We start from the raw sequence: 21,984 nt of genomic DNA, 5'->3' as shown, positions 1-21,984 counted from the left end.
GTCTCCACTCAATTGGAACAATGAGGATGATCTCCTCCAACTAAAAGCGCTGGTCCATTCTCACAGTTTGCCCAGAATTTCCTGAGCCTACATCTCTGCTGAACATCATACCAATCGCTGCTACACACAAAAAATCTAGGACTTAAAAATCCTTAAACTCTGGGGCCTCCCTGGTAGCGCAGGGGTTAAAGTCAGCACTATCAAGCTATCAGCAGCTGCTGAAGCATGAGTTCCATCCCCCCCATCAGGGAGAGAACCCACATGGCGCAGCAGACCTCTCCTGTCTTGCCCACTGCTCCCCTCAGCAGTGTATTTCATTAGATCCTCCTGTTCTGCCTCCAGTGAATTTCTCAGCCCCTCAACTGCCCACCGTACCTCTGACTTACACGCCAGTTCTTGTATGCATAAATAAAAGTAAGTCTTTAATAATAAAATAATTTGTTTCCTCACTGTTGAATTAAAAAAAAAAATCTTCAAACTCTACATTCATTTCAGCCCCTGGGATCTTCCTTTCCTCTCATTTGGGTTTTTTCCTGGTCCCTGGTCCCCTGGGGACGCTGAAGAGCCAGACCCCCCTTCCCCAGGCAGAGGGCAGCTGCTCACCGACAGGGCTGGGGCAGGCTCCATTAGCATTGTTGAGGTCTCCCCCCAGCATGGCCCCTGGAGGAAAAAACCATCATGATGAGATGACAGGTCACTCCCTTCCTTCCAGAGGGAATTCTGGGATCTGAACAGAGGAGGGGTCAATAGTCTTTCCCTTGGAGAAGCCACATAATGGGAGAATAATGTAGAAAATGGGATCCCAAAGTCCCCACTACAACTCATTTCCACCCACCTTCCATCTTCCAGCCCACTCACCTGCACTGGCTGGCCGCTGGGGCAGGCCAGGAGACACACTGTTCCTCTGTAGTGCTGGCTGCTGGGGGGACAGGAGTCGTGGGTCCGTGAGGGATGATGTCACCAAGGAAGGGGTGACCAGGGAGCTGCTGGGATTGCTGAACTGCAGTGAGCTCTGATTGGACACGGGCACCGTGACAGGCATGGCAAAGTTGGGGGCTGGGACAGCTGACTAAATAGAAAATGGAGACGCAGGGTGAGGTGAGGGCAATCCCTTACCCTGGACCCATTTGATGTGGAAGGGCAGGCTGGGTTCTAATCTCTGGGCTGTGCATCCAAGGTCCAGCAGCTCCATTTCTGTGCCCTGGGCCCTCTTGGAGTCCTGCCTGTCACTCCCACGATGGAAGAACATTAGTGAGAATGCTCTGGGAGCCAGTTCTGGCCCAGAAAATGAGAGCAAGGCTCTAATCACTGCAGACAGGACCAGAGACACCTGGAACCATCCTAGTGGAGGCGGGTTAGTCCTCAGCCAGGCAGGACACACAGGGAGCAGGTTAGAGACCCTAAGTATAGGCCCAAACTCACACACATAGCTGTTAAGGCCTGCACCGTGGATCAGGGCACCATGTCACTTGCAACCCACCAGGTCTACTGCAAAGGGCATTCATCCCCACCTCACTGCTTTCCCCTTAGCAGTCCCTGCTTCCCTACAAACACTACTGAGTACCTTGGGCGGGGGCGTCAGTGAAGGCCCAAGGAGACCTCTCCCCCAAAAAGATCTGGATAAAGAGCACACATTCTCTACTTCCCTGTCATCTAAGGATCTCGCTTCATCTACACACTTTTGTTGGTAGAGGGACATTCCAAGCCTCTCCTGGTTATACTCCATACAAGATGAGTCTCAGCAAGGGTCCCAGGTTTATCACAACCAAGGTCAGAGGTTCCTGAGTGATCACCAAAGCCCCAGCATGGCTCCGAGCAGAACATCCATCAGGGCCGGGCAGGGCGCGAAGCCACACCATGCACCACAGGGAGGCTTTCCTCCATGCGACTACTCACGGCCAGTCTATAACTCTGCATCATTTTATCAAACTCCTCGTCTATCTTTTTATATTTCTCCTCCGTCTGGGGGGTCAGGGCAAACACCTCGTCCACCTCAGGGCTCTCACATTCCCTGTGCTTCTTGTGCAGCGCCTGGGGGAGGGGCCGGAAGGGGCCGACAGAGAGAGAGTGAGTGGGGCTCACCCCATAGCGCCGGAAGAGCCCGTCCAGCTCCTCGCTGGCGCGCCGGTACTTGTCCTCCAGCAGGGGGCTCTGCTCCAGCGAGTCCTCCCCGTCAGGCTCCGGGCTGTCGCAGCCGTTGAAGCCCTTCTTCCTCAGGGTCTGTAACCGCACCACCACCACCACCATCAGCAGGGATGAGGATCCTCCCCCATCTACCTCAGGAGTTCCTTTTAGCCCTTCCCTAAGACCCCCACACTTTCCCCAGTCCCTCCCTCACTGTCACCCTCCCCTCTGGAGTGGAGGTTGTGTGTGAAGAAATGGCTCCTTGGAGAGACATCACCATGGGGGTGGGGGGCTCAGGGAAAGTAGGCCTAACCGGGAAAATGTAAAGCAGAGATGGGTGCTTCCAAGACAACAGAAGGGGTGGGAGCTTCTGGGCAATAGGCTGAGGAGCTGGTGCATCAGGTATTCCCCAGGGGAAGGTGGTCATGCCTGGCTTTGCCCAGCTCAATCCCTGGGGTCAGCTTAGACAAGAGGAGAAAGAGAAACAGAGATGGGGGGGGGGGTTAGGGAGGGAAAGGCACACAGCATTTCTCTGCATTTGCTGAGTTGCTACTGCGAACCGCCCCATACTATCTTTGCCCAGAGGTCAACTTTTCCCACACCTGTCCACTGCGGTGATCTGAACAAAGTAGGGATACACCTGGTGGGTCTGGGCTAGACCCCAAAGCTGCCTACTCTGTACTCAAAATATCCTCACAGATGCTTGTTTGGTCTTTAAAATAAATGCAAATTTTATATTCTAGTCTAGAGTAAATCTGTTTTCTCTAATACAAAAATAAAAGAATTTATTCCAGATTTTTGAGTTAAAGTCTCACTTCAAGAAGGGAGATGGGATGTGGCTTCCCACACCCCCTTCATAAGCACACGTTTTGTGCCCCAAGGCACAAACACCATGTCTTAAGAAGTGGGAATCAGGATATCTTAATCAAATCACACAACATTCTTCAAAGCAGTCCTTGGCCCCCCTTCACAAAGGTGGGCACCAAAGCTTAAATAGGCTGCACCACCAGCCGAAGGCCATGTGGCCAGTAAAGGCCAGAGCTCGAGTCCTAAGCCATGTCCTGTAGCAGTTTACCATGTCTGGGCTCTTTGAAAGAGAAAACAGAATCACAGGAACCCACAAAGGGACAGAGACATCGTGACAGAAATGGGAACAAAGAAGGGGCAAAGAAAGAAAAGGGACCAGTGCAAGACAAACCAAAGGGAGCACAGAAAGAATCTGAGAGACGAGCAGTGAGATGTCTGTTGGGCCCGGCAGACATGAAGACAGACTCAGAAAGCAGAATGGGCAGGCCCGCGCGAGAGCTACCTCACTGCCCTCCTTCCACCTCCAGCCAGGGCTGTGTGAGAGGATGTGGGTTTCTGCGTGTGCACAGGTGAGGGGCTAGTGGGCAGGTGTACACACACGTGCGCACGGCCCACCTCGATGATGTCGGCGTTGGTCCGGCTCTCATGCGGTTCGTTGTACTCGGTGTACTTGAGCAGCACCTTGTCCATGTCGGTGCTGGCATACTGGAACAGCTTGTTGGAGTGGTTGAAGATGATGAGTGCGATCTCACAGTCACACAGCACGCTCAGCTCGTAGGCCTTCTTCATCAGTCCGAACTTCCGCTTGGTGAACGTCACCTGCAAGTGGGCAGGTGAGAGGCCAAATCCGGCTCTATCAGGCTTCCGCAGGAGGTCCAGTTGACAGGCAGCTGGACACAGTCCCTCCCTCAGGAGCTCCTATTCCCAAGGTGACTGCCCTGTTTACAGGGGCCCCCAGTGTGGGAAAGGAGAGGCGAACACCTCTCTACCGCACATGGCCAAGAGACATTTCTCTGCGGTAGAGGAGTCAGAGGGACAGCTCCACATCTCTGTGCTGGGGGCTATACAGAGGTCAAGGAAGGAGAACAGAAGGGCTCGCCCTGAGGTAGGAAGACAAGAATTCTCTTGGGAAAGGGAGTGCCTGGGCGTGGCCTGAGGCTTGCTCTAGGTTGGGGCACAGGTCCATCTGGTTGTCTCAGTAGACTAGGCTGGAAGTTCTGGGAGCTGCAGGTAGGTGAGGATCCCTTCCCCTTTCACGGCATCTCCTAGAGCCCCCTTCTTCTGGAAACCCTTCTGGAGTGGTGAGAAGGTCTGCTGCACTATGTGGGTCAGCTCCCTGGAAGGGGATCGAATTCAGGCCTTGGCAGTGATAGTGCTGAGGCTGAGACTTAACTCCTAGGCCACCAGGGAGGATGGATTTTCTAGAGAGAGGTTAGCCTCCTGCCCCCCACTTTCCAGCTCTAGGCCCTCCTGACCTGTCGGTTCCGCTCATCAGTGATTCGCTGGATCTGAATCTTTTTCCTCCCCATCTTCTCTGGGGAATCCTCAGTGCAAGGGAAGGGAGGGGGTCGCTGGGTGGCAGTCTCGGCACACCTTACGCTGTGCTCATGAACGGTCTGGCACCAGCACTCAGTTCATGGTCTGCAGGACAACCTCTGCACAGCCTCCTGAGGGAAGGGGTACAAAAGAACTATCGGCCCTGGCCCTCCTCAGTCCCACTCCCAGGGCACACAGGTCAGGCTCACAATACCCCCAAAGGTCAGTAGCAGCATCTAATCCCATCCTCAAAGTGAGGAGAGGTTAATGACCAGAGACAATGGCAGGCAACAGGCAGGCACAGGCTGGAAGTCATGCTGGGGGACTAGGACTCTGGGACAGGGTCTCTCTACACCCTCAGGTTCCAGGTCAGATGGTCTGGAGAGCTCCCAGCTTCTAAGGGTCTGGGACTTAGAGAATGCCCATTCCCCTTCTCCTCAGAGCCCAACCAGAGAAGACCCCTGGGCTGCCAGCTGCCCCTAGGTCCCATTCTGGGGTCTGGTGGGAGACTGTGACAGTGAAGACCTGCTGAGTCCGTGAATTGGCTCACACAGTGTTCCTGGTGGCAGGACGGGACACTCTCTGTGCCCCTGGCTTAAGAATATAGAGGAGAGGGCCTCCCCGGTGGTGCAGCGGTAGAGCGCTGGGTTGCAAAGCTGCCCGCGGCCTCTGCGGCACCGGTTCCATCCCCGGCTGCTCCCCGGCCACAGGAGGAGGGTCCCACATGGCGCGCAGACCTCTCCTGCCGCCCGCTGCTCCCCTCAGCAGTGTACTTCAGTCCTTCTGCCTGCTCTGCTCCCTGCTCTGGCTCTGGTGAATTCTCTCACCCTCCCGCGCTTCTGACTGTACCCAGTGCATGTATAAACAAACAAACAAATAAATAAATAAAACATGCCTCTATTAAAAAAAAAAAAAAAAAGAATATAGAGGAGAGATCTGGAGCGGAGGTCCTCACACCCCTCTCATGGAATCCCAGAGTCCCAGAGTAGTGCTGGGGCTGCAGAACCCCTACTTCCCTTCAACCAGGGATCTTCTATACCAATCCATTTTACTCAGTGGGACATGGCCAAACACTTTTGTTAGAAGGACCAAATGATAAATATTTCAGACTCTGCAAGCCACATTGTCTCTGTTGCAACTACTGGGCTCTGCCATTATAGCATGAAGTAGCTGTAGACAACACAAAAGAATAGTGAGGCTGTGCTCTACAACATGAAATTGATACTAACAGGCATGGTGAGGTCTTGGCTCCATTTCAGAATTTGCTGACTCCTGCTCTAAAGGAGTAAGGGCAGAGCCCGAGCTTAGGTGCCTCCCAACCCTGTTCACCTCGAAGCACACAGAGAAAATCCAGAGCCTACCACAAGGACAAAGGAGGCTGCTGGCTGCCCAGGGGATGCAGCCGCCAGTGAAGGGATCCCCATCTAAGTATACCTCCAAACCAACAACAGCCCGCCTGCTGAAGAGCTCCAAGTCCAGAGAGCCTGGATGAGAAAGAGCTTCGGCACTACACAGCCCCCAAGGCACTGTGGGATGGGAAGGGCATATGAGGATCAGAGTCCAGCCTGAGCCAGAAGAGGTACATGTTCTCAGGGGTGGGCAGTACCCAAACAGGCTAGGTGGGTGTGGGTGAATGGAAGGGCCTAGGATGGAACAGAGGCATCAGATGACCCCGGGCCCTTCCAGCTATGGGATACCCGGAGAATCAGAGGTGCAGCCTTCTGAGAGATGGTGGGGAGGGCAGTGAGCATGGGGCCTAGGCTTTCTAAAGCTGCTGCAACTGGGTCCTGGGGGAAGCTTGGACCAAGAAGTCTGGCCCTCCCCTTCCAGGATTCCCCTTCTACAGAGCCCTTGCCTGAGATGCCACTGCAGAGCACAGGAAAGTGAATGCTCACCTTCCCCTCGCCAACCTGGGCAGAGGTATCATTGGGGTGTTGGATGACAGATAACTGTCTCTATGTAACTGTAACTATGAAGCCCTTCTCTAGCCCCCATTTCCAATAGCTCCCTCCACCAGTGTTTGCATTCCTGGAGCCTTTCTAGTTCCACGCATTCATGGCCCCCAGGGTACCACAGTAGATGCTCAAGTTCAATCTTGGCGTTGTGGCCCTGGGAAAGACGGAGAGAAGGCAGGGGAGTCTATGGACTTGGGAGGAGTCAGGACCCCTCCTCACCTTTCCTAATACCAGGACTAGAAGGAGCTTCTGCTCTGTCCATATATCTTCAGATAACAATGCAGTTCCACCCCCCTCCCTTTCTAGAGAGGATCCCCACCCCTGATCCCCTCTTCCTCAAAGACAAAGATGCTCCAAGTGCCCAAGCCTCCAACCGTCCCCACTCACAAACAAACCCTAGGGCAACACCAACACCAGCCCAATCATCTCCAAGAGGCCCAGCAGACTCTCCATTCCTTGTCTGTGACCCCAATCTGCCAACCCCCCACTGCAAAGGCTCTAGTTTGCTTTGCTTCCCAGTACAATTCAATGGCTGTATTTTATTTCTATTTATTTCTGTATTTATTTATTTATGCATACAAGAACTGGGGTGTAGGTCAGAGGCACAGGTGGGTGAGAGGATTCACTAGAGACAGAGTGGGGAGCAGAACAGGTGGAATGACCGAAATACACTGCTGAGGGGAGCAGCGGGGGAGACAGGAGAGGTCTGCTGTGCCATGTGGGTCAGCTCCCTGGAAGGGGATCAAACTCAGGCCTTGGCAGTGATAGCGCTGAGGCTGACTTAACTTCTAGGCCACCAGGGAGGATGGATTTTCTAGAGCTGCAGGGAAGGTGGGAAAGACACAACTAGGGGCATGGGGGTGGGGGATAGCCAAGAAAAGAGCTTTGTAAATGCATCCCCTATACCACTCCTCTGGCTACCTTCTGCCCCACCCCCACCATTTTACTGTATCCTCTCCCACCTTGAGCATAAGCAAATTCTAGCCAAGATGTGACCTCTGTCAGCTCATGGTCAGCGCTCCTCCATCAGGGAGAGCACCTCTCTGCTTGCAGGACCCTCAGTACTGTCACTCCTGCCATCTAACCTCATTCCTTTGGTTGCCTCAACATTTGCTCTCAGGGTATCCTTTTCTTTCTAGCACTTAACACAATTTTAAATTATAATTCTGCGCTTCTATTTAATGCCTGGTTCTGCTATAAGACTGAAGTTTCCTGAGAGTAGGAAACACATCTGTCTTTTCCACTTGTCTATCCCCTGTAAGGTGGCCTCAGGAAACGTCTGTTGAAAGATAGAAAGAACTGTTTCATTGCTGTGACCCCGTGAGAAGTCTTCCTTAAATCTAACTTCCATCAGTCCTGCTCCAGGACCAGCTCCTCCCACTCTAACCTCTGTGGATAGAGAAACTTGCTCTCCTGGCTACCCCTGAATCTTGTCCCTCCAGACACCACCTTCCCTCCAACCACTCCTGCTTCTCCTCAACTCGCCCACCCTTGGGTTGGCTGGTGCAGAGGGTGAGACTCGAAAGTCTTCTAAGGAGCAGCCATGAGCACATGGAGATGGAGAGGATGGGGTTGCTTAGGCAACTGTCGCCTGGCAACCAGCTCCCTGGCTGATCTCCTACACCGCCCCCCCCCACCCCCGCCTCATGCTGGGGGAGCTGGGATGCAAGAGAGAGCAGGGCTGAGAAGGCAGGGAAACCACAGAGACCCACTGAGCATCCTCTGACAAAGGGAAGTCAGGGGTAAAAAGGCCAGGCCCATCTAGCCCCCCACCCCTACTCCATCCCAGCCTGAGTAACCCTGAGCACTTTTTATAGCTCCATGTTCTCAGAGTCCCTTCACCAATGCTGCTCCCACCTCAAAGCCAACTGCCCCAGTCCTTCCTCCATTTAACCTGGGCACCCTCTCACAAAGCAAGCTCCAGATGCACTCCTCTCTATCCCCTCTGCTATCCATTCCACATTGTTGCAGTATCTTTGAAAACCCTGGGGGCAAGAACATGAACACAGTCGTTACTTTGGAAGGAGTAGTAGCCAGGGCTTGGGTGTGCACAAAGGACCCTAAAACTGACCCTAGAAAGAAATGGAGGCCTATTTTGTCCAAGCCTCCCTCTTGCCCAGTTATGGAGATTGTAATGAACACCTGGGCCTCCTTAATTAGCCCTCTGCCTAATTATCTAACCAACTGCCAGGAGCCAGAGGCCTGGGCATCTGTTCTCCAGATGTGAGCTTTTCCCCCCTGATTTGACCTGGCCCCATTCTTCTTCCTTCCAGTCTGCACCTCCTCTAGGAAGCCCTCCCAGATGACCTGGCTCTGGCTGCTTCTAGAGCTCAGGGTTTGGGAAGGCTGGGGCTGCCTAGAGACAGAGGGTTAGTTAGCATGGATGGCCTTCCAGCTCTGATGGCCCTAGGACTCGCTCAATCCTGACCTCAGGCCACAGCTATGACTCTCTGGACTGGCAGCATCTGTGTCACCAGAAGTACCCCCTCGAAGGCTCTGGCTGCCTCAGCTTATGATTCATACTTGGGGAAGTGCTGGCAAGGCAGGGTTGGGCAGGGAGGACCTCCTGGGGGTGGGGATAGGAGTGGGGAATGAGGGCGGGCAGAGGTAGGGTTTCCCCTCCCCAAGGAGACAGAGTGAGAAAGCTGGGCCAAACCTCAGGGAGGCAAGTGCAAACCCACCATCTGTGAAGAAGAGCTACTGCAGGGAGAGCAAAGAGGACACAGGGCAGGAAGAGGGGCTGAGGGGACTAATAATGGTGGGGGTATCCAGGACCGAAGGACAGCCCATTTCCAAGCTGGGCTACATATCCAATAGGAAACTACAGGATGTATTTATATGCAAATGAGTGCAAATAATATGCAAAGGGTATCCTAAAGGGGGTCTTGGTTTGGAGGGGGCACTGGAGAAGAAACAGGGCCAGACCGACCTCCATGTAACACCTCTTGGTACCTGAGCAATATTCAAACCATTCTCGGGTTTCAGAATGATGTTATCTCAGTTCCTGTGTGAGGGTGGCCTGGAGCCATTGAGGGGAGTGGGGAGCGGTCAGGGCCAGTTCCTGGAGCAGCAGTTGCAGCAGAGCTGCCCTTTCTGGGGAGCTGCAGGAGAAGCACTTTCTGATGGCGTCCATCCCCACACCCTCCTACCCAGATCCACCCTGGCCCAGCAGCCTGCAGGCGCAGAAGTACAGCTGGGCACCTGCTCCCAGAGCTGCTATACCAACGCAGGTCAAAATGGAGCAGATGCCCAGAGAGGCTGAGTGAGCAGCCCCCCATCACAAAGCAAAGGGCTTTGAACCCGCTCTGGCACATGCTGAGAATGGCAGCTCTCATTAAGCAAGCCCTTCAACCCTCCCTCCCAGGCTGCTCAGGGCTGCAGGCTGTGGACTGAAGGGGAAGGCAGGAGGCGCTGGAGACAGCTGTCATCCCTCCTCCCGCCCCTTCCCTGTGGCTGGGCTGCAGGGCATGAAATAAGCAGCAGGCGCTGGGGGAGGGGGTGACAATCCAATCCACCTGTCACCCCCACAGTCAGGCGGCCTCAGCAGACTGCTCACTAACAAGGGAGGAGGCGTGGGTGAGGCAGACACAGAGGGGGGTGGTAGAGGGGGACAGACACACAGACAGGAAAGGAGACAGAGAAAAAGAGACAGAGAGGCCAAGAGGAAAGCAGAGTATGGGCCAGAAGCAGAGAGACAAGGAGAGGGCAAGAGGAGAGAGGGAGAGGCAAGGCACAAGGGACAAAGATTCAGAGGAAAGCAGGGAGCACAGAGAGAGGTTCAACAAGCCAGCAGGACCCCAGTGCCAGGGTGGGCATATGGGTACAACTTCACAAGACACCATTCCCTGCCCTCTGAAAACTTGTAGTTTCAGGGTGAGGGTTGGGGGTGAGGGTAAAGGGGCCCACAGGGCTGTAGCATCTCTTCAAGCTCTGGGCTATGCTCAGCCATGAAGGCAGGTAGGCCAGTAGGCGCTGAGAGTGGGCAGAGGTGAACACAAGGCCCAGGGTGCCCACTCAATTCCCTGGATGCAGCCTCCGTTCCCATTCCACCCCAGGTATGTCAACCTTCCTAGTCACTCTCTCTAAATTGCAGCCCTGGGACCTCTTTCCTTTAAGCAGAGACACATGCTAAGGAGCTGTGGAAGGTGGGTGGGAAGGTGAACTCAGTGACTGCTCCAAACACCAAGAGATGGGGCCCAGGCCAGAGGGCCCAGGGCTCAGTCCCTGGGGTATGCTCAGAGTGCCCTTCCTTTACAAATACATTAGCCCTGAAATGGGGAACACTAGCCCTCTGACTTTTGAGCAAGGGCAGTTTGGGTGCCCACACACTGCCCCTCTCCCCCACCTTACCCCACGCTTCCTGGCATCATTTATTCTGTGCCCTTTCCACTGCCTGGTTCAGTCCCACATATCAGTCTCTTTTCATTCATCCCAGAGTTCTTCTAGGGTCTGCTCTCAAAGGCGCAGGCAGGCCCCATCCCCATCCTCCTCCCTTCAAAGTTCTGCTTGGCAGGCTCACTACCAAAACCCCTGGTTCCCACCATCTTCCCTCCCTCGGGACTCCCCTCCCCCAGCCCAGCAGCCTCAGGGTTGGGCAGGGGCTATTTTTAGCTTGGGCACTGAGCTAATTTTAACTTACCGACAAGGGACCTGGGGGCGGGCTGGCAGGCTAGTGGGGGGTGGGGGGGAGGGAGGAAAGGATGAGTTCAGAAAAGCTGGACCTGGGGTAGGGGTGGTCTCAGGTCCCCAGTGCCCTAGGAATGCAAGTGGAGGAGGGTACTACAGGCTCAGCTTAGGGGACAGGAATGTACTTGTGGAGAGGAGCGCCCAGTGCCGGGAGCAGGGCTGGGAACCCTCCCTCCAGCTTCCCTCTGGGACAACTCTCCCAAGCCCCACCCTAGCTTCCCACCCTCTTCTCCCTGGCAAATCTCCTGGGATGGGGTCACCCATTCTCTGCCCGGGAGATGCCTCTCTAATGAGGGTCTGTCTCCTGAGCCTCCTCCACTGCTTCCCCACCCTGCCTATCCGTCCTTCCTGTAGTCTAGCTCTCATCCTTCCTGTAGCAGCTGTAAGGCTGTGTAGCTCCCTACTGAAGCAGCAACATCCCCCTTCACCCCTCCCCCCAGGCTCTAGCACCTCCTACCCCAGCTCTAGTCTTCCCCAGTGACCTCTGGGCTGGCTCCTAGGGACCGTCCCCCCACCCCCACCAGGTCCCAGCAAGTTCCTGAAGCTACCCAGCCTGATCTCAGGAAGAAGCTTCAGATACCAAGACATGGAGTCCTAGTAGAAAAGGAGGGGCTAAGGCAGCACAACGAATAGTCCAGTCAGATATGGGGGCTCTGGGCAGGGGTTCTTGAGGTCAGGGTTTTAGTCCCTGCTCTGGTCCGAAGTCATCACGTGGCCTTGAGTAAGTCACTGGCCCCAGAGGCTTCACTGCACTGGTCAGGACAATGGGTAGGTGAAGTGAACTGGCACCCAAGTGCTCTTCCAGCTTGGACATTCCATCCCTGTGTTCTCTACACAGGCCCAAAAGGAAGTCAGGACTGGGTAATACTGTGGAGAGGTGACAGACAAGATGACAGGCCTACCCATGTGGGGGAATCCACTGTCCTCCAACTTAGGAGGGAAAGGACATGTGGAGGCCACAAGAGAGTGGGGATGGGGCTGATGAAGATGGAGGTTCTCTCTTCAGGAATCCCACAACAGATGGGCAAGGACTGACAGAGGTACATGATCAGCAACGACATATGCCAGGTGGGGCACAAAAGACCAGAGTGGCACAGATTCAGCTGTCCCAATCCCCTCCTCTCCTGGAATGCCTATCAGACCCAGGGCTGGGAGCCTCCTGCTTCTGTTTACTGAGTAGTGACAAGCCCAAGGTCACTGTCATGGTCATTAGTGGGGCCAGTTCTGGATCTCAAGCCTGAGTCTTGCTTCATACACCACCCCAGCAGGCTGATCAGTAATAACTCACTACCGCTTATTTACATGGGGATTTGCATAGTCTCTGACCTTATTCCAGCAGGCTCAACTTCCTATTCCAGAACCTGGGTCACCCCCACCCTGCATCCCTAGGTATTTAGGAAACTTTGGTAGAGTTTCTGACACCTCAGGCCTCCAGTCCCATCTCCCTCCTATAGAAAGCACTCTGAATTAACCAATATCCCCACTGGCACCAAAGCTGAATCCTTCACTCTTGTCCAGATCCCCATCCAAGGCGAGGGGGTGGGGAGGGACACAACATAATTAAGAAAAAGAAAGGACTGCAGCTAGAGGAAGTTGATAAAATTATGGGGTGAAGTGTAAAGGTTTTGCGAATGCCAGGGGGCTCCCCAGGAAAAAACCCTGTTCCCTTCCTTAGTGCCAATGTCTGGGCATCACTGGATAACTGTGGATTGTCCGTTATTTCTGCCTCTATTCCCATTTCTCAAACTTACTCCCAAGAGCAGGTAAGACAGGTGCAAGACTACAGTAAGGACTTCCCAGTCTTTGGATGAGTGGGGCTGAAACGTGCTACTAGAAGTCAGTGAACCACTCATGGGCATGTTGGGAGGGTGTGAAGGTCTGGATATGACACTCTAGCCAGTGGGTGCTGAAAGACAACCAGTCCCCCAGCCACCTTGAAAAAGTCAACCTGACCTCTGTTTGCCCAGTTATAGTACCGAGGGTTCAGCCATCCCCTCCAGCACAATGAGGCCAAGCAGCAGTCTCTTCTCCCAAAAGTCCTTGCTACCTAACCACTGTAAGCTAATCTCACTTTAGTCATCTAGAAGAGTGGTGGACAGGGACCCCTGACCACCCAAAGCCTTGGCTGAGGAGAGGTGGGGGCGGTTGGGACGGTTAGTGTGTCACCTTCCACCTCCCCACCCAACTTCCCTCTGGGGTCTCAAGAGACAGAAGTGAAAGTGGCAGCTGGGGCTTTGGGGGCGGGTCATCTTGAGAGCCGTTGGGGTGAGCTGTGCTGGGTCTGGGCTGCCTGTCAGTGTAACGGGTAGACTGATGGTTAGACCAGGGGAGGGACTCGCCAAGGAAATGAGGAGATGGGGGAACTATGGAGTGTGGGCCCGTGGTCAAGGGAAGAGCTGGTTAAAGAGGAAAAAGTAAAGCAAAGCAGGCAGCAGTCAGTCTCAAAGGGCACACTCTTCCAGGGCAGTGATTCGCCCCTTTGTTTAAAATAGCAAGATCCTTTCTTCCCATCCACAGCACAGAGCCGGGCTGATCTGGCTGAAGGAGACGAAGGGGTCCAGGCCCTCACTGTTGGGATGTAGGGGCAAGGTGAGAGGGAAGGGGGCCCGGGTCATCAGACTGGACACTGGAATGCAAAATCCTGATGGCAGAGAAGGTAGAGGATCAGAATGTGAGGTGACCACCTACAATTACAGACAGGGGCCTAAAACAGGTCAATCCAATCAGGAAAGCAAATCCTCCTAGAGACATCATGACCTGCGGAAGCCACTGAGGATTTAAAGGGGCCGATCAGGGCTGGTCTCCTCCTGCCTGGAAGGACAGTCCTCTAAGCCCCTGGCAGGGGAGGGCAGGCAGTACGGCTGCGTGGGCCTGCTGAGGCGGCCAGCCAGGCAGCTCTTACAGGATTAGCTTGCTGCTTTCAGGAAAGGTGCCAGGTGAGGCTAAGATGCCCAGCCAGATGGAGGGGGGCTGGAAGGGTAGTGGGGAGGGGGGGGGCAGTACCTGCACACAGCTATGCAAATGCTGGTCCCCAGATTTGATTCACAGCCCCTCACCAATGCCCTGCTTCTCATTGTTTCATGAGGACACCGTGCAAAGACCCCTCTGCTTTCTGCCAGCAAGAACCCAGCTACCAAGTTTTCTCTGCCATCCTTATGATCTAGAGCTATCCTTCCTCTGAGTGGGAAGTCCTGCCTCCTGTGTGCTCTCACTCCCTCTGCTACACTGCATATCCAGGGCCCCACCCAAGAGCAGGTGAGGGGGCCCTAGGGCGCCTCCTCTCCTTTCCCCATGAACTCCCCAACCCTGGGCTGACAGGTGGGTGAGACAAGAGGGAGCAGCTGAACCAGGACACCTGTCCCCACCCAGTAGGCCCAGGCCCCTCGGGTTTGCTATGGGGTGTGCACAGGGGAGTCAGCAGAGAGGCAGGCAGCTGTGGGGGCTAGAAGAGAGGAGCTCAGTGGTCAAAGAGAAATGAGACCGGGAAGGCTTACAGCAGCCCTTTCAAAAATCAGTCCTTCTCCTGACCTATCCCCACCCACTATTCCTTACCAAACACATAACACACACGTGCTTTAAAGGGAATAACTGGGGTCCTGGGTCGTCTGTTCCATCCACTGGCCTCCACATTACTTGATTCGACTGGAGTGGAAAGATGCCATGAAAAGAGACCAACCCCTTCTCTCTCTACCCACACCCACTCACACTATATGTTTTCCCTTGAGGTTTGAGGATGAGCTCTTTCTTATTTATTTCTTGTTCTCCCAACCCCAAGTATTTGCTGGCTGGGTGCGGGTGGGTAGTCAGAGGATTTGGTAAGATGCTTGGGGCAAGGTGTAGAGGGGGTAGGTTCTCAGACAAGGAGGCAGCTGGACAGGGAAGGCAGGGCTGGGCTCAGCCTCCTAAGTCCATCCTGGGGTCACTGAGTCCTAACCCTGGACATCCCCTCAGGGCTGCTTCAGTCCCCCCAACATACCCCAAGTCCCTATCAGGGACATGGCCTACCCACCCCACCACCAGGAATGGGTCAAGTTCTGGGTCGGACTAGAGCTGATGTCTGGAAGAAAGACATCCTCCGTGTGCAGAGTTCCGCACCTTTTCCCACTCAATGTCCTTCCTTTCCCAGGTGAGGCATCTCTCTTTTAGAGACAGACACCAAATAAAAGATGGGCAGGTACTTGCCCAAGGTCACCAGGAATAAGTGGCAGAGGTGAGAAGTCTGCTGAGCACAGCCTTCCGGGCGCATCCAGGTGTGAGAGCAGGCGGGCTCTCCCTCCCCCTGGAGATGCTACACCTTCCCTTCCAGATTCCCTAACTTCTGAGCCTGAAGCCTCTTGCCTTCAGAGATGCCCAGGGCTCCCGTGGCTCAAGTCTTCCTGCTCTAGTCTCTCTTCAACCATCTCATGTGGCAGCTCAAAGGGGTCTGAAAGGGTGCCCAGGAGGTGTGTCATTTGTCCTTGCCTTCATACCTCTGTTTTGGGGGCTTTCCCCCACGGCACTCAATTAGAAGATAACACCTTCTCAGGAAACCAAAGCAAGCTCTCCTCTTAACATGCCACCAAACACTAATCCCCTGCCCTGTGCCAGGGAATCCTACTGGGTTGCTCTTCCCTTCAACACATTTTCCTCCTTCTCTAGTGTCCCTCCTGCCGGGCCAGATCCTTCCCTTAACCTCAAATAAAAAGCCCTTAACAACTGGGAAAGCAGGGGCAATTCACTTAAATCTCTGACTTAGTTTCCACAAATATGATAAATAGTTGTGGAGAGAAGTAAGGGAATCTTCATACGTGACCATGTACAGCACAGAGCTTGGCACACAGGGACATAACAAATGGAAGTTTCCTTTCTCCCATCTCCAGGGATCTCAAAAGTTTTAATATTTGGTCTCTCATATTGGAAAATAGGGTGAGTAATGGGGTATTACCCGAGGATAAAGCTCTCTTGATTGGGGTAAAAAAAAAAAAAAAAAAAAAAAGCTCCTTCTCTATATTCTTTCCTGACCTGCCCAACTCCCAGGGGAGCGGCCAGAGCGCCCAGCCAAGGTCAGTGACCAGGCCCAGAGCCCAGAGCCTCCTGGGAGGGTGAGTTTAAATGAGTAAATATGGTCCCGCCTGGGTGTGGCCAGCAATAGGCCACAGCTCCCTCCTCTCCCAGCCTGCAACACAAGGGAGAGAGCTCAGACAGAGGCACCAACGGTCTCCCCCACAACCCACGCCCCTGCCCCGCCAACTCCCAAAGGCTATCAGGGTCCTGGGTAGAATCAGTGAATGTATTTCCCTGACATCCCCCAGGCTTCATGCCAGCCAGCCCCTGCCAAGGCTCCCAGGAAGGGGAGGTGGTGGCCACAGCCTTAGGAAAAGGAAAAAGTCTGACACAAAGGGCTTTGGGGATCCCCAGGCAAGGAGCTGTCTGAAAATGCTCAAGGGTTCAGATGCAACACTGATACCTCAGATTAGCCTTGGTCATCGGGGTGAGTGGGAAGGCAACAGAGACCACAGACAAACCACCAAAACGCCCAGGTGCTCTGATTACCGAAAGGCTAGGTGAAACTGCTACACATCTGGAAAGCTGACTTACCTAAAGACACAGCATGAGAGACAGAGGGGGGCTAAGCCGGGGCCCGCAAGGGTGTGGGGGGGCGGTGGGGGGTGGCGGCAGTGATAGAAGTCAGCCAGGACTCATCAGCTCATAGCCATGCTCCAGGCCTACCCATCTGTGGTCTAACCCTGATCCCTCCTGCTCCAATCAACCCTTCTCTCTTCAGAGTTCTAGAATGCCCTTCTCTTTCTTGCCTCTAGTCCCCACCCCATCCCGTCTCCAATCCTTTAATCATCTTTACCAGTTGCTACCCCTCACCGCCCCCCCCCACCCCACAGGGCAGCAGCTGCTCTGTGGGCGTCTCCACACCTATGTGCATGTGCTGCACATCCTCATGCACGTGCGCCACTACATGCAGGACCTGCCAGAGCCCCCCTGCAGAGGGCAAAGGGAGTGGGGAGAAATATAGGCCTCTCACAGCTCCAGGACAAACTCCTCTCAGAATACTTTCAGCCCCTGGCAGGGGGAAAGAAGAGAAAATAAATATTCCAGGAGCCAAACAGCACTATCCCCACTAGGCCAAAGTTCAAAGCCTTTCAGCAGAGCCACTGAGAGCCACTGAAGAAAGTGCTTTGAGATCGCCTCCTACCCCAGGCCAAATCAGAGCCATCTCTCTCTCCCCCATCTAGCTCCACTGGGAAGTTCTTCCTGAAGTCTAAGCCCTCTCCTGTCTGCTGTAATGGTGGACAGACAGGGCTACATCAACCACAGCACAGCAAGGTGTCCAACTTCCAAAACAGAGCCACTAGCACCTAATACTACCCCCTCCCCCACAAGTAAGTCACCAATCTGGGACAGAAGGACAGACGGTTAGCAGGAATCAGGCCCCATGACTGGCTCATAAAAGCCACCAGCGATTACAGTGATGCTGAGGCTATTCCTGTCCCTCCACCATCCTCCTTCCCTGTAAAAGGGAGATAATTACCTCAAACCAGTTGGCTTCAGAGAACCTGGAGAGTCCCAGTCATGGTCTCCAGGGATGGGGGAACCGGCCACCAGAGTCACAAGAACCAAAATATAACCCTCAAGAATGGGTGGCAGGCCCACATCTGATCCTCGTTCCCACTTCTTTAACACAGGTGAACATCAACTAGACCGTGTCCAAGAGGGTCAAGGCCTCTGCTACCACCCTCCACCAACTCCTCTTCTCCAGGGAGGCCACCGCCCTCTGGATGAAAGGGGAAGGGAAGGGGGACGCCTGGCTCCAACTACAAATAGGGAAACGCTGGTGCCACCCATTCGTCCCTGCCTCCCTTTACCCTCACAGAGGTACAGAAGTGGGTGGCAGAGTATTCAATACAGGGCCCACCCACACCAGGCCAGGGGAAAGCACTGAGCTTCCAGATCCAGTGCCAGCCAGGGAGGCAGGGGCCCCAGACAGCAGGAAGATGACAGGATAAGCAGAGGGCCAGGCTTCTCTGGGACCCTGAGGGACAGAGCCGCCCACAATAGAGACCTTCCCAGGTAGGGTCACAGGAGGAAGGTGGGAGGAGCTCTGTGACAACTGAGGGTCAGCTCCAAAGTCATCTCTCCCCCACCCCCCTCAGAGGCCAAGGCGTCACACTGCAGCATCCTTGCTACTGGTTCTCCAGCACCCCCCACCCCCACCGCCCAGTCTACTTTCTACCCTCTCCCCATCACACCTCCCAGGAAAGACCCAGGGAAGATTTAAAAAAAAAACACAAAAAACCTGCTGGAGAGAGATTATATAACAACAGCCAGAAAGACTATCATATCTCCCAGCCTATGAAAGAGGTAGGAGCCAACGCAGGCAGACGGAGGAAGCCCAGGCACTTCCAGCCCAGGGCCAGCAGGTAGAGTGGGGTGGACAATGGGCAGCACCCACCATTCTTCCAGTCCTCCACCATTCTGTTCCGGGCATTGGATACAGGAGACAGCTGTTCTAGCCCAACCTCCCATGCCCATCCCCCAACACTGAGTTGTGATGGTCTCTGTCTGGATCCTGCCTCTCCCCCAGAACCAGTGCCTCCAACAGCGAAGAATGTGTCTTCCTTGCCATGGTCTTTCCCTACTAAACTATAAAACTTTGCCTGAAAGAGCAGCAGTTGGACTGAAGCTCAGAGACAGATTTGCTGTGTGCTTTCAGGTAAAAAGCTCAACCTCTCTGTCTCTGAAGGAGTGTATAAAAGATCCTTCTTTCCCCAGAGAAATCAGAGGACCTCCCCTTACAACTGTGCATGTACATGCTCACATATACATACATGGGTTGTGTCCTGGGGGGAAGGGAGTTACAACAAAGAGAATATAGTCGGATCCAAATGACTGTGCTGGGACCAGTAGGGAAAGAGCTACATATAAGATCCTGGGTACCCCCCTAACCACCCCACACAAACGGGTCTTCAACCACCCCTCACACAGATCCCACCCCACCCCCATCTCCTGCCCAACACACTGGGAAACCACAGGAAGGAAATTCATTCCCAGGCAGGCCGTGGGAGCTGGGACAGCCAGGCTAAGTCCTGGGGCGGGTGTGACCCGGCAGCCACAGGCGGGTGGACATCTGTGAACACTGACATGTGCCTTTTTCTGTGTTCTCCTTTGGCTAGTAAGACTTCCCCTGATGGGGGTTTGGAGGGGAGGGGGAGGTGGACAGCTTCCTAACTTCAAAACACCCAATCTCCTACTCGCCAGGGCTCCCCTATCTCCAGGCCAGAGCAGCCCAAGGTCACTGCCCCAGACGGCAAACTTCCCATAGTCTGGGATGGCCCCTGAATTGCACAGGAGACCCATGGAGGGGGGGGTTGGGGGAGGGCCCCCCTGCCACCCTCTCCCCAAACCAAAGAAACCAGACCTTGCCTGGGCACAGAGAAGGGGGACAAAGCCCTCCCCCAACCACCAACAATACACCGCTAAAAGGGAGGCAGAAAGCCTCCCACTGAGAAAGACAAACCTGAGATAACCTAGTTGTTGGCTCCAGGAGTGCCCATATCCAGGAGACCTCCTTTCTTGGGGGACAGAGCTCAAGAGGCATCAGCTTGAATCACTAGAGGTTGGCAACCCCTTTCTCCATCTCTTTAAGACCCAAACCTGACAGGAAAGGGACTGGCACTGGGGCAAAAGAACGCATCTTAAGTGTCTTCGGTTCTTTCTCCTCCAAGCCCGCTGACCCCACACACTCCCTAGACCCCCCACTGCTAACCCAGTTCAGCCTGCATAGGTGGAGAGAGGAATTGGTGAGCTCTTGCCCAGATGTTGAACAGCTGCAAACTTCTGGCCAGGGGTTCTCCAGTTGGAGCTGCTGACGAACCAGTTCAGGGGACTTGGAAGCGGGTTAGGAGGTCCCAAGGGAGGGTCCTGGGTGCCCACCTCCGTGGTGACTCCACGTCCCAACTCCACAGGCACCCGGCAAACCCGGGCCCCGGACATACACACACTCACACACCCCAACCCACCACCCCGGTGTCATCTGAACAACATCCCCCCTCCCTCCCCCGCTTCCCAAACAGCTGCGGCTCCCCACCCTCCCGCCGCCCTCCCAGGCCCCCTTCTGCACCATTTCGGGCCAAGGAGGAGGGAACAGGCGGCGCGAGGAGGGAGAGGGAGGGAGGGCCGGCTGTTAAAATGTCAGTCGCTCCCGGCTGTCACCGGAGACCCCCTCTGAGGATGGCGCCCCTTCCCAGATCACTCGGAGGCTGCCGTAACCCCTGGACACCAACAATCGGGCGCGTCCCCAAGCCGCGGTCCCCACCCTGACCCCAACACCCTAGAGAATTACAGCCCACTCCACTTGCCCCCACAGCACACTCCCTAACACAAACAGTCCCCCATGCAACCTCCCACCAGCGCCACGCGAAAACAGCCCGCTCCGCGAGTTCCTCCCAGCCAGGAGGCCACCCCATCCCACCCCTCAGGGGGACGGTCTAGACCACCCTCCACCCCAACCCAGGACGGGGTGGGGGAGGGGGCCTCTTAAAGCGGCAGGCGCTTTATTTTTCTCTACTCACCGGCCACGCTGGGGAAAGGGGGGATGTCACGACTGGGAGGGGGAGCCCTCGCCCCTACTCCGGGAGATCTTCAACACCGGGAAGCCGCAGCTCCCGGCGCGGGGAATAATAAATGAGGCCGGCGTCCGCGCGGGCCCTGGGCGGCGCCTGGGGGCCTGGGCCCCCGTCCCGGGCGCGGAGGTAGGCAGGCGGGCAGCGGGCAGGCGAGAGACCGGGGCCGAGTGCCCGAGCCACCTCGGCTGTTGTTGATATTTTGCTTCCTTCCTCCTTTCGGGCTCCAAAGGTAACTCCTCCAGCCCCCGGGAGTCGAGGCCGACGTAGGCACAGCTCAGCCTAGCTTGAGGGGTGGGGGAAACGGGGGCTGACGGACAGGCGGGGGGCCAATGGGAGGAACCCGTGGGGGCGGAGGGGCGGGGCCGAGGCAGGGGCGGTACCGGGGATGCGGCCCCGCCCCTCGCTTCCCTCGGGCCGTCCGGGCCGGGCCGGGCCGGGCCGGGCCGGCCCCCACCCCACCGCCCCTCCAAGCTAGGCTGCAGCGCCGGGAACCGCGGATCCCTCCGCCAGCCGGGAGGGAGGGAGGAAGGGACTGAGCGAGGCAAAGTAGGGTGGCGAGAGCCAGAGGCCTGTAAGGGGAGCGGCCCGCGCCGGCGGTGCCCTCTGCGAGCTCGCCGGACGGCTGCGGCTGCGGCCGCGGCCACCATGCGCTCGAGGAGGCCTTTTCCGGGAGGCCCCGCGGGCCGCGCGCCCGCTCTCCTACACTCGGGCCACCGCGACAGCTGTCCCCGCGCCCTGAGCCCCAGGGGACTTGGGAGGTGGGCGCCCAAGTAGGTGAACTAAGGGTAGCCGCTAACCGGCTGGAGAGTCCATCTCCCCCACGTCGAGAAGCGTGTCGTGGCTCCACTTAAAGGGGCAAGTCCTGGGGGGCGGTTACCTGGGGAGCTCGTTTGCTTCCTCTACCTGTGACAGTCCCCCTCTTAGGGCCCGGTTCGGCAGCCGCCCGGCAATTTAAAGCGACAGCTCATAGTTCTTGGGTGACCTAATCCCTAGTGCCCGTGGGCCCCAGAGCATTTACGGCTGAGGGGGGCAATTTAAAGGGGCGGGATCCTAATTTCCCCCAGCACAGGAAACGCCCAAAAGCATCCTATTAAAAAAAGTAGTAGTAGCTCTTTAAACATTTATAATAAAAATTAGAAATTCCTGGTTGCCCCAGGGTGTGGTGAATCTTTCTGTGCCCTACAACAGGAGTGTGGGTGCCATGCCTACTGGACAACTGCCCCATCAGGCTTCCTCTCCAAAGTCGCTATTACCTCCAA

General features: G+C 55.4%; 1 protein-coding gene across 3 annotated transcripts in view; it reads right to left on the bottom strand.

Moving 5' to 3' along the window:
• The window catches only part of MEF2D (myocyte enhancer factor 2D), a 31,116-nt gene extending 9,421 nt beyond the window's left edge, over positions 1 to 21,695 (bottom strand). Inside the window, exons 1-6 of one of the 3 annotated variants that reach the window (XM_054690802.1) lie at positions 21,603 to 21,695; positions 4,407 to 4,598; positions 3,547 to 3,750; positions 2,083 to 2,220; positions 859 to 1,069; positions 604 to 660 (exon numbers count right to left, since the gene is read on the bottom strand). In XM_054690802.1, coding sequence (XP_054546777.1) covers positions 604 to 660; positions 859 to 1,069; positions 2,083 to 2,220; positions 3,547 to 3,750; positions 4,407 to 4,460 — 664 coding nt within the window. In that variant the 5' untranslated portion in view covers positions 4,461 to 4,598; positions 21,603 to 21,695. Of the gene's footprint in view, positions 1 to 603; positions 661 to 858; positions 1,070 to 2,082; positions 2,221 to 3,546; positions 3,751 to 4,406; positions 4,599 to 19,617; positions 20,120 to 20,671; positions 21,016 to 21,602 lie in introns of those variants that run through there. The other 2 variants (XM_037501224.1, XM_054690801.1) reach the window with 2 other exon arrangements.
• Positions 21,696 to 21,984: the final 289 nt, after the last annotated feature.

This window comes from Talpa occidentalis, unplaced genomic scaffold (genome assembly GCF_014898055.3).
Source record: "Talpa occidentalis isolate TD23 unplaced genomic scaffold, MPIMG_talOcc4v2.1 talOcc4.9, whole genome shotgun sequence".
Lineage (NCBI taxonomy): Eukaryota > Metazoa > Chordata > Mammalia > Eulipotyphla > Talpidae > Talpa > Talpa occidentalis.
The sequence above is the reverse complement of the archived record's forward strand: the minus strand, read 5'-3'. Positions and strand labels throughout refer to the sequence as shown.